Source organism: Polistes fuscatus, unplaced genomic scaffold, assembly GCF_010416935.1.
Source record: "Polistes fuscatus isolate 324 unplaced genomic scaffold, CU_Pfus_HIC Scaffold2, whole genome shotgun sequence".
Lineage (NCBI taxonomy): Eukaryota > Metazoa > Arthropoda > Insecta > Hymenoptera > Vespidae > Polistes > Polistes fuscatus.
This window is the reverse complement of record NW_025113096.1, coordinates 211,823-231,181: the sequence shown is the minus strand read 5'-3', so window position 1 is coordinate 231,181 and position 19,359 is coordinate 211,823. Positions and strand designations below refer to the sequence as shown.

General features: G+C 33.6%; 1 protein-coding gene across 1 annotated transcript; it reads left to right on the top strand.

Moving 5' to 3' along the window:
* The first annotated feature begins 4,622 nt into the window (after nt 1-4,622).
* Nucleotides 4,623-17,860, top strand: LOC122516439 (GTP-binding protein RAD-like). The gene is made up of 8 exons (XM_043634236.1): nt 4,623-5,221; nt 9,320-9,532; nt 9,829-10,081; nt 14,644-14,888; nt 15,014-15,177; nt 15,255-15,346; nt 15,442-15,634; nt 16,392-17,860. Exons 1-8 carry the CDS (start codon nt 5,031-5,033, stop codon nt 16,625-16,627), a joined length of 1,587 nt encoding a protein of 528 aa, XP_043490171.1. The 5' UTR covers nt 4,623-5,030; the 3' UTR covers nt 16,628-17,860.
* The last annotated feature ends 1,499 nt before the right edge of the window (nt 17,861-19,359 follow it).

Here is a 19,359-nt window from a genome sequence, read left to right as displayed (position 1 = left end):
CTTTTGTTCGTTTCAGCTGAAGGAAACTAATTAATTATCCAAATTTTCTCCCGATATTTTATTCAACATTAATTATTATTCCTATTTAAAGAAATATTTTGTTTATTCGATTAAATGATACTTCGATATTACGATATTGTCCATATCTCGATATGCATTGCAATGTGTCGTTAATCGTTACCGATAGAATAAAACAATTTCGATGCTCTTCACCGATGATGACGTTTTCAATTCGAATGCATAAAAATACTCGAAAACGTTTATACTGGTAGTAAACGTGAACTGCGGCGTATCGAAGAGACGTAAATGTCGGCAACGCATCGAAAACGAACATTCATAGGACGTTTCTTGCGAACAATGAGACTGATGCTCGACGGAAATAGATATACTGAAATTATTCGGAGGAGTTGTCAGATAACGGACGATAATATGAAGGCAAATATCGCGAACGTAGAATCGATATCCACGTATATATCTGATTGGTATAAAAAACGTATACTACCTGCGTGCATACCTATCTACCCCCCTATCTACCCGTTAACCAAATCAAATATTTATTTTTCCCGAGCCTTTTGTCGCAGCTTATTCAATTTATTTACCGCGTTGTTCGACTACTTCAAATTTCGCATAACGTTAGCTCGTCATGAAATTCGCCGCAAAAACGTGACCTTCGGGGAACTTGTCAAATCCCAATTTTGTTACGTCGCATAATTTAATATAAAATAAAATAAAAAACAAAATATTATTTTTTTTGTTTCACTTCGATCGGTAGAAAACATCAAACAACGCATTGCTGCAACACTTGCTCCGATCAACCAAGGATGCATCTCGACAATTGCTTTATAAAATATCGTGCAACAATACACGCAGAGCTTAACATTTAACAAAATATTAATATATAATCGTTTTGCATGCTAATCGGTGGTATATGAAATTATTTGAAGTTAGCTGCTGAAGAATACACCAAATATACGACGCGAATTGTCTCGAGTCGTTGCCGGGAAAAAAAGCCTCCAATGTAAAGGGTTGATCGATGCCATTTAGGGATGAATCATCGATAAGGAAAAATGTGATCATATAATCATACTCGAGCATTAATGAACGAGCTTTGATGTAACCATGGAAACACGTACGATAACCGTTATCGATCGTTTTCACCACAAACGCCTTCGAAGTTTTCGTTCTATCATAAATTGATTCTGTTCCAAAGTTTTCTACAAATTTGATACTTTTTAACAGACACACAGACACATAACACATACACATGCCCGCGTGTCCTTTCTTGCGTATCTCTCTTTCTCTCTCTCTCTCACTCTCATATATTATTACTGGATTTCATCTGTACTAGCACGAATTTCTTTTTTATTTTCAAAAACACTACGATCGAATACATTTCACGGAATTCAATTTACTAAAGAAATGTAATTAAAAGCTGTCTACGAGTAAAGTCGGAATGTACGTATTTATCATTAACATCTTTATTAACAACTTTGAACTCATAAATAGAATAATTTCGTAAGTTCATACGATAGGTTCATTACGGCAAAACTTTGCTTATTGTTCTCTAAGATTTATTCGTTTAATATTAGGAACTACTAACTTCTAGTAATTCGAATAGCAAAATTAAAGTTGGAGACAATTATCGGGAAGTATTAAAAATGAATGTATTTTTGGAAATTTGGATCGGACGCATTAGGTTTTCTATTTTAGCCTATCAAATATTCCTGTATCTTTAATCGAGGTATTAATCAAGTTACGAAACGTCTATCGATCCTAAATTTTTCATTAATCTATCCATCATCTTTTTTTCTCTCTATCAATGATGTTTTTCTATTCCGCTTTCAGAGGCAGTGTGCTCTTCAAAAGTGCATGCGCCAAAAATCGAAAGTGATCGAGGTAAAGTATCTAAAAATAGAATCCATTGTTTCCTGAAAACTTATCCATGTATGCACGTATATACATACTTACTTAGGTATTTTCTAGACGTGTATGCGTCTGTGCGCTTAGCTCCCTTTAGTCGTCTTATTTCGAAAGTGCTACCAACGTCACTGTCATAGTATCAATAGCTAACCTCGTTCTTTATCCAACATCTTGGAAAACTCGTGTAACCTTCCTTTTTTATCTCTCCCAATTCTCTCGAGACTGCTCCTGCTGACATAAGGTGAATATATGAAGACGATGGTTTCCGATGGCTCCACGGTCCACGAGGTCGACGGCGGACCATCGAGTAGACCATCGAGTCGACCATCGATCTTGGGATCTAACCATCATTCACCAAGTAAAACGTTTGTCGGTTTCATCGCGTTTTTTCAATGTACTTGCACAAATATGTACACTTATTCCATGCTTCCTATATAGAATACAATTTTATCGATGATGTTTTCTTGAAATATGCTAGACATACGTATTCGGAACTAGGTCTTTTGTAGATACCAAATTGCAGCAGTAATCTCTTTATTCGTGGAGTTGGCATCCTTAGAAATTCCTTCTATTGGAATAATATTTTACCAAATATGATTTTTTATATGTAAAGGTAAGCCAGGAGGAAAGAGCGATGGGATGAAATATTAAATGAGCAAAAAGAGATCAATAAAATAGATAAGATAAATAACATGACAATTTAAAATATTTCATATTTTATTATTTACTTTTATTACGACTTTATTGTATTTTTAGAGATATACTCGACGAATCGTAAAATTAGAAAATCATTAAAATTTAAATCGTAGGTAGATGCAATTGAGTCAATCAAGGTAATATCGTTTACGTCTAATGAGCTCGAAGCATATAATACGAAACAACACGTCTTCCTAATTACTTGCTGCTCGTAATCGATATAAGACCGCGATATTGAAACAGTGACATTTGCACGCGATCAAATTATTTTTTCTTCATTTTAATTTGGACAATGTTGTACACGCGTATCTAAATGCCTATTGATAAACATTCATTCGCTCGAGTATTTAATTAAATATATCGATCATTAAAAACAAAATAGCTAATATGAATACGGTTAGTGAAATGGATAAAAAAAAAAAACAGAAATCACGCGCTGTTGACTTTAAAGTGGCAGTAAAAAAATACATCTTTGGTAGTAAAGGTGTTAGTAGAGGAAAAGTAAAGGGAAAAGTAAAAAGATAAAAAAGTAGCCGATTATATTAAACTAATACCGAAGGAGTTAATTATAATTCAATTTATTATCTGATCACTTCGCGAGACTTGATGAAAGTTATTAAAAAAAAAAAAGTAAAATTGATTAATACAATAAACTGAAATACGTATTAAATATCTGTCTGTTTTTTTTTCTTTTCCTCGAATTACTTGATTTTATATAAAAGAAATGAACTTGGTATCAGATTTTGACGAAGGAATTATGAGGTAGTGTGCGTCACGTATGAACTTCATATGTCTTCCTAATATATAATCGATATTCGACTCTGAACGAGGAAACGGTTTCACAATCCTCACCGCAAACATTCATCTTCGTCTCGTGTTGGAGTAAAGATGGTGTTCCAAGATGATGATGGCAGGGGAATAACGAACTTGTCTCCTATCAAATTGCCAAGTATAATGATATTAAAGAAACCGTCGACACCCTTGTCCGTTTTATTTGTAGACCTGACACGTATCTAAATACCTTATCGATGTTGACGATAAAGATATTTACATCGATGACATAATTCGATCGGAGAAAAATTCTAATTGAGAAATTAAAGAATAAAGCTGAAAGGTTTAAGTATTCTAACGGTTAAAAGGAAGCTCGTCTTGAATGCATTAAGTTCTTTTTTAGAGAAGAAAGAGAAGAAGATCAAGATTTACGTTGGCTTCCTTGAGTGGACGGGTTCTTTCGCGAGTTTATTTTTTTCTTTTTCTTTTTCTTTTTTTTTTTTTTTTTTTTCAAAGACGTTCTTCCTCGATGGTTCTTCAAATATGGTGAAATTTAAAAACTATCTTTTATGTATTTACTCTTTGAAAATTCATTTTAATTAAATACTTAAGAAGATTTAATTATCGTAGTTCATAAAAAGTTTAAAATTAATCGATATCTAGAGGTACTTTGAAAAGAAGAATGAGACGAGTCTTGTCTTTCACTAAACTCACCTGTCTCGTATAATATTTCCAAAAGTTCCGACGAATTATTATTCTATCGCTTATTTTCGACCAAAAAATAAAACCAATCTAGAGACGCAAGAAGATCAATATTTAAACAGAGATACAAGAGAAGTTCTTATTTCTATATACGCAACATACGTCTACGACGTTGGAGAATAACTTTTGAAGAAAACGTTTTATCGTTATTTCTAAAAAGAAGAAAAAAGTATCGCAAAGTTGAGGTAAAAGAAATAATGTTATATTTAACGGATGTATTTCACGGATCGAAAAGTAATTTCCTAGTTGGTTTCGAATAAGAGTAGGATTAAAAGGGGGAGGGAAAAAATGTAAATGAAAAGAAAAGGGATGAAAAAGCGAATCGGTACATTCGTCGATGAGTTATTCTACATTTGTCAGTTGATTCGTTCGGCGAACTTTTAGGCCTTGTCACGATTGCGCAAGCGTTGTCAGATGAACACAACGGAGGTGGTATGACGCGCAAGAACGTACATGCAAGCTTCAGTTTTCAGCAAGACCTAGCTGGAACGCGAAGTTACATTCATTACTGTTATTATAATTTAGCATCTCCCTCGTTCGCTTTTGAACGTTATCCTGTTGCGTCTCCGGGACCTCGTGGTTCTCGAAAAGAGGATATTCGACCTCTTGAAAAATCGATTCCAACTTAAATCGAAGTCTCGGATATCCGTGTTGTTAAAAACACTTTGATGATCATCCCCTAAATCATCGATTAACGTTTCCGATGACTTTCTTTCGAAATTAAAACGACGAAAGTAATGTCATCGATGATTCGAGTCATGAAATGGGTGTGATCGAGGCAAACGCTTTATTAGGATTTTTTCGCGGGGATTAAGAGTTCAGTGGACGTCCAAGTGATACTCGGTATTTATCTCTTGGTAACTTTCGTTAGTTCATTTTGAATGGCAGCATCCACTAAATCGGACAACCATGCGGTTAGTGTCGAAAAACGAACCTCGATAGTTCTCGAGCATGTTTCCACGAATAACTGCACACCCAGCAATTTCCCGGACAAGTTTCAAGATTTTTTTGCTGCTGTCACCGAAGATAGCGACGATATACCAACCATGCTCGAAGACAAACTAATACCGAGGTGAGATTTCAACACTTTTCTCCTTTCTTTCTTTTTTGTTAAATAATATACAGAAAAAGTATATATATCGAACAAATCTTTTTTAGATCTTTAAGTTCCTTATCAAAATTACAAAAATTTTAATGTTTGTTTAATATCCATTTCTCCGTTTACACAGTTGGATGAATTAACTTGAAACTTATAATTAAAATTAAGCTACGCGCGTTACGAGAATTCTTACAAATAATTATTTAATTAAATTCTATTTCAATTCGATTTCAAAATAAAGTATAATTTCGCAAACTTATTTAAAAACATCGCAGACGCCAAGGACAGAATTATAACTGAAGGGATATTTAAAATGATGTCAGATATTATAACTGTATCAAAAAACTTGTGCCTGTCGGGAGAAAGCCAAGGTAGTTTTAATTCAGTTTTGATATAGTTTAGTAGTTTCTTTCATGCATCGTTATTAAATTGATGGTAACACCTAAATTTAATTATCGCTAAATCTCATTAAAATAATCTTATTTTTTTTAGCATGCAAATAATCATAACGAGTCTCTACTGAGCAACTTATTTAAAGACTTAAGTCGAATTAAAATAGAAAATAGCTAAGGTCACGGAGAAAAAGGACTGTTTTTTAGATAAGATATTAGACGTCCTAGTAAAATATCTTCCTTAAAGCAGACAAGGATCTTATTAATGCTCCTTCACTTTTTTCATCGTTAGAGATGAAAGCGTCATCATCCCTGGAAGTGCTGTAAACGAACCGTTATTCCTTTTTCTTTATTTTACGTTTTTATTTATGCTTTTTTCTTATAACGATACTCCAAGGTTTTGAAATAAAGAGAAATAACGAAGGATCCTAAAGATTTATCAAATTTATACGCTAAATATATACTCGATTATTTCGCACTAGAAATAATAAGAAAAAATAACGAAATAATTATTAACAACGATACAATCAATTTTTATTTTATAAACCTATTAATTTTAATATCATCATTTTAATAGAATTGCGATCGATAAAATATATTTCCGAGTTTATTTATCTTTTAAACCTTCGAAGATACATCTTAAAAAACATCAACAAGTTTTAACGAGTCTCCATAAAAAAATGACCAAATATTCCGTTATTTAATCTATCGTATTGTTCATTTGAAACATATTCATTATTTATGATTAACCATGAAAATTACGTTGTCTAGACGAGAATTTAGTTAAATAGAATAGCAAACAGATAATTAAATAACGATTACACAGTTATTATTGCGTTAAATTGATATCGCATGAAAATATAGGGGGATAAAACGCAGATCGATCTTTCATTAGATCATTAAATACACCCATTATAGTAACAGTTAGTCGAGCCTTTATAGCCATAAAAATCGTTCACTGCATTATCCGTTAACATGACCACAAATTAATTAAGAATAATTATTGACAAATGTTAACAAACCTAGACGTAATGTCTAAAAAAAGGATTAAATGAATTTTTAATAATTAGAAACGTTATCTTTTATTTATTTTTTTATCATGTTTGCATTTTATTCATATAATTCAAATTTATACAATAAAATATAAATCGATACTTAAAGAAACATGTATTCATATTATTGAATTCGTTAATTAAAAAAGAAACGAATTAAGATTTGAAAAAGTACTGGTGGTTTTACTAACAATAACTATTCTAATTTGAATTTTATTTTTCAATCCTTTTTCGATAAAAATAAAATAGGTTCCTCGATAGAAATAAAAGTCGAAATATTTGGGTAAATACAATAAACATTACAATATGTAGGGATTTAAAGGAACGAATAGAAAGAATGTTCTTGGGAAATCAGAAAATCGATTTCTTTTTTTGTCCTTTCCTTCTTTCTTTCTCTCCCTCTCTCTCTCTCTCTCACTTGCAAAGAAAGAAGCTGAGAGCAAAGAATTGGTGAATGTAACGCAAGGAAAAAGAGTTTGAGCCTCGGCAATTAGCAAGTCATTCTAGCTTACCTAAATACTATTCTAACTGTACGAGATTTAGTCGTCTAATCATAAATTCTGCGCACTGCACCTACTTAACCTTTTATAAAGTGCATTTAAGCTTGACTATACGTTTTATATTTTCACATTGATATATATTTCGCGTATATGTGCGAGCATTGTTAACGTATTCGCGCGAGCACGTTCGCTTGTGTGCGTAGGTTTGTCAGAGAAACGATTTTGAGCAAAAGAAATCTCCTCATGTTAAAGCCGTCCTCGAAAAATTCAGCAAGAAATTGTTTTACGACTTGTGCTATTTTTATTCATAATACCGCTATACTACGGTACCAATATCAAATCTTTCATTGTCGTATTTTCCTTTGTACCGCACTGTAGGAATTCGTGAGAAAAAGAAAATCTAACGAGAGAATTGCAAGTTATATGCATGCGTGCGCGAGTATGTTTCTACTGCTGGAAAGTGAAATAAATGTGCATAGGTGTATATATGAGCATCGTATATAAGACGAATCACATCTAACGCAATTAATTATAAAAATATTATTAATTAGTGCATACGGTTAAAAAGAGGATATAAAACATCATATCTAATGTAAATGAGAAAATAAACGAGATAAAAAATGTATAATGTGTAATAGAGGAACACGTCTTATCGCAAGTAGAGAAAAATAACGACTGTGAAGGAAAAGGGATGAGTAGAGGTTAAATTTACGAAATGAATTTCTTATCGATCATTTAACCGTTTTGTTTTTATGTTTATACATATCCTACTTCTCGGCTGGTGTTTGCATTCGTCTTTTTCCATTGTTTTTATTCTATAACGAATTTCGTCGCCGTACTTGCAAACACATTAACCTTCGTGTACGTTCGGTATCCGTCGTGTACATTTCGTAACTGTCTTTGTTATTTATTGTTAGTCTTATTCGAACAGCGAGACGCGTAACATCGGTATTAGAAAAATGTCAAATTTATTTCGCGTATACACATGCTCGTATTTGTTGCGAGTAATATGCATCCGTGCGCGAGTGTATGTGTTAGTGAAGTGTGATATACATGTGCACGCGTGTGTATATAAACATCGTTTAGCAGACGAAATAAATCAAACGGAATTAATTACTGAAATATTATTAATTAGTGCATATGGTTAAAAAGAGGATATAAAACATTGTTCCTAATGTAAATAAGAAGATAAATGTAAAAAAAATGTATGATACCTAATACAGGAACACGTCTCGTCGGAAGCTGAGAAGAATGACGACTGAAAAGGGAAGGGGTGAGTGTAGAGGTTTAGCTTATCGAAAAAACGGTTTTTCGATCATTTAATGTTTTTCTTTTATGTACCAATACATATCCCACTTCTCGACCCGTGTTTAGATTCGGCTATTGTCTATCATTTTTATTCTATTATGAATTTCGTCGCCGTACTTGTAAACACATTAACCTTCGTGTACGTTCGGTATCCGTCGTGTACATTTCGTAGCTGTCTTTGTTATTTATTTTTAGTCTTATTGGAACAGCGAGACGTGTAATAACGGTATTAGAAAAGTGTCAAATTTATTTCGCGAATATGCATGCGCGTGTTTGTTGCGAGTAATATGCATCCGTGCGCGAGTGTATGTGTTAGTGAAGTGTGATATACACGTGCATACGTGGATATATTAGCATCGTTTAGAAAACGAAATACATACATCTAACGGGATTAAATTATTGGAGTATTATTTATTAGTGCAACGTTCATAAAGAGAACATAAAATATTTCTATCGAAAGAGATAATGAAAATTAAAATTTGAAAATATTACATATACAATGTGTACGTATTGGTTCCATATGAGAGTGTTTTATTTACATTCGTATATATATTAAATCTTGAAATATAATAGTATCAGATTTATCACATTCAATATGGCAAAGGGCGGATCGAGAATAAAAATTACAAAAATAAAATTTGTATTACGCTCGAAAGGATCGGTGGAAAGGATCCCTCGAAAGAAAGGAACACGCCCCGAAGAATCTATTTTATCGGTATAATTGCACGTGGGAATCGTTCCCTCTTAACGAGAATAAGAGAACATCGTTGATTTCCAAAGAGGGGAATGTGAAGCATCGTTTTATCTTCGGCATTTCAGGAAGCAAGAGGGTTCCGGTACCGATACAAAGGGCAGAAAGTGGAACAAAAGGGCTTTCCAAAGGCGAAGTAGCGAAATCGAGGTACGATTTCACCGTAGCTCCTTGTCCAGTGCTCAAGGACATGGAATATTAGATGGACCAAAATCGCCAACGCCCACTCGCCGAAGAAGTTCTAGTATAGCCGTTGCCAGACCTACACCCGATTTACACAGGTACTTTCCAAAAATGTAGACAAAATATTTCACTACAATTCGTTAAATCAAAATTGCAAAATTTCAATGTTCCCACGCTAATTTTTGTCGTTATTTATAAGTAACTTTTTTATTTATAAATACATTTTTTTCTATCGAATATATAAAACATATCGAAAACAAAACAGCACATATAGTTAAAATACACTTTCACTTGACTTTTTATTTGTTAAATATATTTTTCTAACGCGATATGGCAACGCATCGAATTGAGATAGAAAACGATAAAAGAATCGATCCTGACTCGGGTAATTCAGATTTTTACAGGCGGAAGCAGGTCCTTGGGGACACCTTTCGCCATCGTTGAGAAGTCAAAGCTTGACCGCAGCAGTAAGTCCTGGAGCAGCTTCTACATCTTCCCATCTTATCGTTAGTCCAGGCACAAGTCCTGGTGGCCCTAGTCCTACCAGTCCTGCAGGTTCAGTTGGACAAGGAACGGGATCTCGCGTATCTATGCCAAGGCAATATCGTGGTAGAACAAGTAGTATGCCAGCAGTACCGCGACATAGGGTGAGTGTTCGATAAATCCTATATCAAGCAACTCGAACAATTTTTTCTTCTTAATCGTTCTCGGAGAGCTAGAAAAATCTAATGCAATTAATGTAATCACTTGTTTGTATTTTCCTGAAAGTATTAGATATCACTCGTTACTTCATCGACAATTTTCTTTTAAGCACCTATATTTAAATGCAGACTTTTTTAAACACATATTATAAATGGATTAGCTATTACTGGAGCGTGCAAACATTTCTCACTGGCGAAGCTCGCAAATAAAGAGCATCGGAAAACCATGAAGTTCTACTTTTATCGCGAAGCAATATATTCGAGTTTTGTTTGAAATAAATTATGTTTTTTAAACTACTGTAATAGAGATAAGTAATGTTATTTATTACGAATAATATTCGAATCTCTTGGATCTTTTTTACTTTTAATTTTATGCTCGTTTAAAAAAAGGAAAATACAATATAAAAGTAGATCGGATAAAGTCCCACGTTTAAAATCGTAGAAAAATGTGAAAATAAATAAATACAAAGACGACGTTTATTTTTCGATTTATTATTATCTGAAAACATTACGAACGAGAAAGCAAATCGCTTTTCATATTATCCTTCTTTATTAATCGATGCAGAAACAGCTAAAATGTAACAATAATCGTGGGCATCAAAGCGAATAAATTTGGATATTAACAAATGATTTCTCGTAATAGACGATGTCGCTTGAAAACGCGTTCAATTCGGTTTTATTAATTACAACAAAATATTATTGTATCGTTACAAATAAATACGTTGTTATCGCGCGGCAAAAAATGACGCGAAAATTGTTAAGTTCGTTGGACTAGTTTAATCAAAAAATTATGACGATTGATCGTGACTATAAAAATGAAATCATATTTCAAATATATCGAATAACGTTCTCATCTTCAAGCTTCCATGTAGAACCCCATGCCAACTTTGTGATTTCCTCTGTTAATATTCGTACAATCGAAGCAAAAGGAAAAGGAGACCGTCGCATTCTCGTTCAACTTTAGTTGCAAGCTCGTACCCAATTGCAAAGCGTTGTTCATCTTAAATCGTAGAATCGAATCTTCGTCTAATTTGTATTTCGCTGCTACCCCGACCATCCATTCGTTCCTTCTTTCGCTTTTCGCCGATATTCCACTCAATGCGATATCCCAATCTGAATTAACTTTAGAAGAAAAAAACAAAAGGATAAACGGAATGTAAAAAACGATAAACGATATCGCGCGTGATCTTAAATCAAATTTATTGATGTATTAGTAATATTTAGATTATATTGCGTATAACCAAAATATAGATATAGATAATTACGAATGTATACATTTTCAAGATATTTCAATTTATTTTGTATAATTATATAATTATTTATTACTAATTTTTAGGCCGGATGAGACTTTTTTCCGACGAGTATTTTGATTTTCTTCAGTCGGAAAATAGCAAAACGAATTCATTACGTAAATAAGCTCTTCCATCGTATTCTAATGACCACTTTGCTCGGTAGTTGTAACGTGAAAAGCATTGCCGTTGTTTAAGGCAACGAAAATGCTCGCATTTTCTCTCGATTGTTAAATGTTCATAGCGAAGTGAAAAGGTACACGAAAAAATTCAATTAGTAGTTTAAAGCTTTAAGCTTTCCCGTTATATTCGCGAAAATAAATTGTCTTGTTCTGACAGCTCTGTAAATTCTAAGCATTACTGAGAAACGTTCACGGAATAATGTTTACTTCATTTTATTCGCGGACAATGCTTTCAATCTTATAAATTCAAATATCTTTTCCCGAGTAACGAAAATCTGCAATCGTTTAATATTATTTTCAAGGTATCAAATATACTTTATTTACCAAAGTAATTAAAACAATTAAATGATTCATTTGTTTTATAGAAAAAGGGATAACGAGCTGTCTTCGTTAACGAAAAACATAAAAATACTGAACAGCGTTTCTCAAATTTTTTGCCACGCGATTCAATAAATACATTTGTTTGCAATGGTACCACTCTGTGTAAATGTTTATATAATAATGTAATATTTATGAACGGAATTACAGTATGTTATTTCAAAAATACGGCTGTTATTACGGTATCCTCTTCTCGCAAAAGCATTCCACGAAAAGTTGTCGGAAATTTCTCGCAAATGAATTAATTAAATCGCGAAACGTAAGTTGAAAAACGCTGATAGAAAATAATTAAAAAATAATGAACCTTTATACAAGACAGAACAACCAAACTCGCGTGGTATCAAAGTGCATCTCAAATGGAAGGCCAAATCTCGGTAGCCAAAAGCGAATCCTAAATCGTTCTTCGTGAGCTCTTTGGTAGCCGTTTTATAACCACATTGGTAACCCACGAAGAGCTCTTTAAACCTCACGACCATTGCACCGTAAACATTCAAATTTGAATCGAAGTTGTCGTTGGCTGTGAAAAAAGATTTTATTTGCAAAATAACTCGCATTATGGATAAATTTGTTTTCAAACGTACATTTGCAAGAGAGACTTAAACGTTAACGATAACCGTTCGCGAATAAGTGGCACGTGTTTATCGTAAATCAAATGTACGAACTTAAATAATCAAGTTTCCTCGCGAACAATAAAGTTTCTTTTTTTCTTTTACTCTTCTAACGTCTTTACGGCAAAAGGATGAGAAATATGATTGAATTCTGCGAGGGTACGTTTTAATATAAAACTTATCTCCCGAGTTATAATCAAATAATAGAAATATTATTTCGTACTGTAATAGAGTTCGCCAACATTTTTATGAAAGAGAATGTGGTATAGAATATCAATAAAATTTGTTCGTAAAGAATATTTTATTGTTGGATGTTTCTCATCGGCAAAATTATTGGATTTGAAACGGACAATAGAACGGTGCATATCTACTCGTTGATGGGAATATAATTTAATTAGAAAAAAAGAAAGAAAAAAAAAAGAAAAGAAAATAATCACGCGTTGCGAGAGAAATTAATGCGTCGACGAATTAAGTCTCTCATTTATTTTTCCTCGCCAACATTTTACGCGTTTTCATAAATATTTTCTACAAATACCAACCTAACGCACAAATTCCATTGACCCTATCGTTGACGTACTTCGTGTCGAGTTTCATGCCCTTAAATGTAGTTTGCGGATTGTAAAAGAACTCGGATAAAAGGGTAAGACCATCGAGAAGTTTCCCAGTCATTTCGCAGCCTAAAAAAGCAGTTCCGTCGGTTGTCCATTTTTGCACGATATTTCCATACTTTTCGGTATTGTATTTAGTTTCCAAGAGACCGTTCAACTAATCGTCCATATGAAAAAGAAGTCAACGTAAACTTAATTCATAACTATTTTTGTATCCCCAATCGCATCCCTGAAATTGTTCTTATGTTTTATTAAACGATGTATATTTCCAAGATCGAACATCAATAACGAATAAGAACCAAGAAACGATAAATGTGATATTTCAGAATTTACAAAATTTATGAGTATAAATGATACGTACGAAAGAAAATAAAATAGTTGAATAGTTATTAATCGTACCTTCAAAGTATCGGCATTTAAAGACAAGTCACTGGTCATTTCGAATATACCAGTTTTCTTCGACTTGACGTTTAATTTAAAAAGACCTTTGCCATAGTAATAACCTGTCTTGAAGACATCTCGCGCACTTTTACCTAGATCCGAGAAATTAGGTACTTCCATGCCGATGATGATTGGAATGATCAAAGGATCAAAGGACGGCGACAAAAAATAATAACTTTGATGGCTAATCAAAATGAGAAAAATGTGTTATTCTAAGGAATTAGATGGATAGATTAGAAAATTGATCGGTCTAATTTTGGCCGACTCAAACGATCACGTTGACTTTCTCGTCGTTGTGATCGTAATTTTGAATTGATTGGATCGAGATCGAACGAACGATAGGAGGAGGACCTTTGCGTTCGTAAAGAATAACATCGCCGGCTCTTCTTGCCAAACCTTTTAAATGACTCACAAAAATCTCTTTTCATAAGAATTTTCCACTATCTTGGAGACACTAATGACAGATCACCGGAAGACCGACGACATTCGTCCCCGCGAATTTTCTTACAGAAAGAAACGAGTCGCGATCGAGGAGACATCGACTCAAATGAAAACTCGATTTTCGATTAAATCGATCAATAATCGTTTTATATAAACTTCCAACTTCTTCTCGACCCCAAAGAGAGTAAACGATAATATTTAAATGAAATTGAATCACTCGCGATCATTAATTCCTCTCTCTCTCTTATTCGACGAGTTGTCAAATGAAAAGAAGTAAATATATATCATATGAGACTATAGAGGGTTAAGAAAAATCAGCTGACTAATCGTCGAGAAAGAGAGAGAGAGAGAGAGAAATCTAATTGAATTAGCGCATAGTATATTAGTCGCATCAGGTATTCGCTATGACCTTAATCTACGCTTGAAAGTTTGCCAGTAGTATTGTTTGAAGCCTCGGAACAACGACTCGCGCAATTCGAAAAATTGCAACGCAAACAGAACACTCAACGATATTCTTCGCGCAATTCTTTTGAATATTCAAATTCATTTTCGTTTTTGCAGCCAATGTTGGCAGAAACGAAACGCGGTGTTGGCGGTGGTGGCGGCGGTGGTGGTGTTGGTGGTGGTGGCGAAGACGGAGAAACCGAAGATTCCATCGAATATTACAGATTAAGATCGTTCTCCATTACAGCGAATGGGGTTTTCAATCTCGGCGATTCGTTGAAGAGCCGTCGTAGTAAGAGTATCAACAGTGTTACCTCTTGTGGCACTAGTTGCAGTAGCACGAGAGAAGCTCGATTACTCAGGTAAGAATCAAAAGCAAAGAAACGACAAATAAAACGAGACAAAAATATATTGATTTGCTTTTTCGATGAAGGATAAGCATAGAGCCGTAAAAAGAGCCTCGTTTCTTTCCTTGTTTCTGTCCCAGCTCGGCTTCGCAACTATCCGGAATCGAAACGGAGGAGGAAACGAGCAACGAACGCATCGCTACGTACAAGGTTGGCATGCTAGGTGCATCCGGGGTTGGTAAAACCGCTCTGACGGCGCAATTTACGACCAGCGATTACATTTGCGCTTACGATGCTTCCTTAGGTAAATAATTCATATCGTTGACGGAGAACGTTTTTCGACGCTCATTCGGATAATTAGAAATAATTATTATCTTCTAGACGAAGAGTACGGTCAAAAGAGCGTTTCCGTTATGCTCGACGGTCAAGAAACCGAATTGGAAATCATTGATCATCCGAGCTCGGAAATGTCGGTAAGCAAATACCATTAATAATCGATAGTTCGATCAAATACGAACGTTCATTGGATCTCTGTTAGGATTGAAATTCGATATTCCATTGATTCGAGGTCGAGACGTTTTGTTCGACCTACAATCCAGATGTCTACGTTGTCGTCTATTCTGTGGTAGACCAAAAGAGTTTGAAGATGGCAGAAGAAACTTTGCTTTATCTATGGAAGAGCGACTATATGACGAGCCACGGTGTCATCCTGGTCGGGAACAAAGTCGATCTCGAAAGGAAACGGGAGGTCCCTTGTGTGGGTAAGTCAATCCGCAGGAACTTTAAACCCTTCGACTAGATTTACGACTAGCAACTTCAACGTACCTACGGAAAGAGCTAATTTCTTCTCGTATCGTTCCGGAATCGAGAATCGAACCTGCGTGCTAGCTAAATCACGCAATTTACATACTTCTTACGTTCGAACTCGCATATATTTTCATTAATTTTCCAAATTTATGCTCAAAGGTTATAAATAAATTGCATAATATATTGACCATAAATATGAATCATTGTTATCTTTTCAAAAGTTTTCTCAAAACAAGACGTAACAGTTTTTCACAGTAAAGTTATAAAGTCAATCTAACCGCTACTATTATCCAAGATGAAATCCTTGAAGTTATAAAATAAGTTAGTTTAGGTTTTATCGCACGTTTCCTTGGTAATTCTAGCAGTAACTGCGCGATATTAGGCCTAAGAAACTTAATTAAAACTTTCAAACTTATAATAGATATTTTCATCTTCTTAAGAAAAGATAGTAATTTTCCATAAAATACTATTGTATTCTCAATTAAAAGATTATACGATCACCGAAACTTTTTGTATCTATTTGTCCTCGGCAAAGCGTAGTATAAGTTCAGTTTCAACCTTTTTCAACAGCCTACATACATACTCACATATGTTAGTACATTTATAAATATTATATTTTGTATATTATACATATTAAATATATACCTAATAGGTGATGAACATAATTTATTAGGACAAAGGTGAAATGAAATATCGAATTTACGTTAACAGCCGGCCGACGCTTGGCGAACAACTGTGGTTGCAAATTCATCGAGACGTCGTCGGGATTGGCTCACCATGTCGATGAACTTCTAGTCGGTATCCTGGCGCAAATAAAATTAAATCCTCAACGTGATCGAAATCAAACCACAAGACAAAAAAGAAGTAAACACCGTAGAAGAATTTTAAAACATTTGCTTGGTTTCAAACGGAAAACCAAGAGCTGCGAGAATCTTTTTGTTCTTTAAGGATTTATTTATTTATTTTATCTTAAATGCCCGCGAAGACAGTAAATCGATGTGTATAAATTGCATGAACAAAATAATATATATATTCAATTAACGATATTTTCATTCTCACATCGAATCCGCGTGAATATCATGACAATTTGAATAAACGTCGATCAATGTTCCTCGACGTTAGAAATATATCGAGAATAAATTTTAATTATTATTTCATACCAATTATAATTGATACGTTAATAATAATAACAATAATATTCACCTGGATCGATTCAAATAGAATATATATCGCATAAAAAGTGAGCTATACGGTTATTAATCATTGCGTATCGATTGGTTGCATTCTCGTGATCATTAGTTATGGATTGGTCACATTCTCATGATCGATCTATCGATCTGGCCGATCACCAAGTGACGATTAATAACAGTATTGCTTCCCTCGTACCTCATCGAAAAGAACAAATATACAGGGTGTCGCAGCAAAATGAGAATGCCTAAATATCTCCTTTGTTTACGATTGTATAAAAGAAACTATTGCACTATTGCAGGGGGGGGAGGGGGGTATAATATAATGGTTAATAGAATTTTTTCTTAAAGTTATTTATTTATGAGATTTTAAGGTATAATCGATGTTTCTTTAAACGGGACCCTATATTTTTTTATTTACTGCCCAAGACACCTCGTATACATAAATAATTATTTATTATATATGTATATATATATTTTCATGCGAATTGATGATGAAGTGTAACTACGTAACAACATTAACGCGTAATTTCTCAAGCGCATTTTAGATTTATTTTTAATACGACTACCGATAACGATGCAACGATGTCGATTGCCGTAGCAACGAGAAGGAAAAATGATAGTTCGTTACGCAATAACTCATCGAATTATTTCCGATCGTAAGTTTTATTCGGTGTGTCGATACTACGACGATGTCGTCAAATATAACCAACTGCAAAAAAAGAAAAAAAAAAAAGAAAAAACAAGAAATAAAATTGATCGTAAATCTTATTGATTATCGCATATTAAATCGAGAAATAGATAATTACTTTGAATATATAACAAAAATCTTGTCCAAAAATTACGTGATATCAGAGGAAGCGGTCCAAAAATAATAACGAATAGAAAATGACACAGAAAATATATTATATGTATAACGGATAGATTGTACAAAAAAGTGAATTGTGCCAAAGGCATAGCAAACAAAAAATGAAAAGAATAGTTTCTAATCTATCTCTTTCTATGTTATCGCATCTGTCTTTTCTCTCCCTCTCTCTCTCTCTTTCAATGAGTAAAACAAAATTAACAGACCAAAGTACGTATTCGTAACGACAATGCAATTTGATTTTCATCAAACAAAAAATGACCAAAAAAAATATGTAATAAAACGGAAAGAAAAGTCTTAATGCTAAAAAAAAAATTGTCTCATTGTCAAAGTCATCATTACTTTGAAGTATCTATTAAGCGCGCGCATTTGTATGCGTGTGACGACACGCGCACGCGTAAAAGAATGGCTCGATAACTCGCTTTTCTCACTTTTCATCAACGGGAACCCGCGATCTCGTTAAAAAAAAATGATATTTTCAAATGGTCCAAACACACTTGCGACAAATCTTACCTTAGAAAGTTCTATGTCGTTCATAAATCATACGTATCAAGTTCACATGACCAATCGAATCGTGATCAATTGTATTACGCAAATTAATATTGATGCGTACTTCTCATTGATATAACATAATTCTACCAAATAAAATTAATTATTATTAATATTATTATAATTATTATTATTGTTTTAATTACCATTGTATTATTATTATTATTATTGTTCGAAATAACGAATCAAAGAAATTTTTAAAAATGCATATGTACTTATTATATACCTACAAACATACATACATATATATATATATATATAATATTTTTTAAAAATAATATCGTTAAGATTTCGTTTATACTTTGTTAACTATTCATAAATAAATAAATATTAATTTTCAATCAGAGGAAGAAAAAAGATTCTCGTTATTATTCAAAAAGATATTTTCTCGCGATTAATTTGATTAAGGAAAGCTTTCCGTTGAAAATGCGAAATCTGAAACAGCGTTTGATTAAACGCATAAAGGATTGTAAATAACAATTAATCAATGCAAGTACGAGATTGATACCAGACAAAAATGATTACGTTCTTTTGATAAGCATTGCATTGAAAAATTCTTATTTCGGGGGTTGCAACATCATCTTTTTTCAAGTGACTTTTGTCCTCGCGACCACTTGACCTCCCGTTAACTGCTCTCACCTAAGCTACGATTTGTCGTCACGTCGTTCGTCACGTCGTTCGTCACGTCGTTCGTCACGTCGTTCGTCACGTCGTTAGTTGTTATTCGGACAGCTTCGGGGTAGCGCTCGATCTAAAATTGCAACCAGTCTCTTTTATTAGATCCGATTCATTTCATGCCGAGTTCATTCTCGTTCAATCCAATTTAACAAAAGCTTACGCTTTTTCTTTTCCAGTAAAGTAGTAGTTCAATTCAATCAATGATCAATCGTAAGATCAAAAACATTTCCGTAAAAAAAAGAATCAATAAAATATGAATGTCTCCCCCCGATTAACCCGTACTTTTTCTCTTTCTACGGACGAATCACGTATATTTTAATTGAAACACGAGAATATAAACTTCCAGCGCTTCGTTATAGCTTCTTTTTAATAACTCTATACAGTGAATACACACGATAGA

What these genes read in the sequence shown, in the direction of transcription:
- LOC122516439 (XM_043634236.1), top strand. Translation starts at nt 5,031, where the DNA reads ATGGCAGCATCCACTAAATCGGACAACCATGCGGTTAGTGTCGAAAAA. An exon ending in GAAGACAAACTAATACCGAG is followed by an intron (nt 5,222 to 9,319) that starts GTGAGATTTCAA and finishes TCGGCATTTCAG; the next exon opens with GAAGCAAGAGGGTTCCGGTA. An exon ending in CCTACACCCGATTTACACAG is followed by an intron (nt 9,533 to 9,828) that starts GTACTTTCCAAA and finishes CGGGTAATTCAG; the next exon opens with ATTTTTACAGGCGGAAGCAG.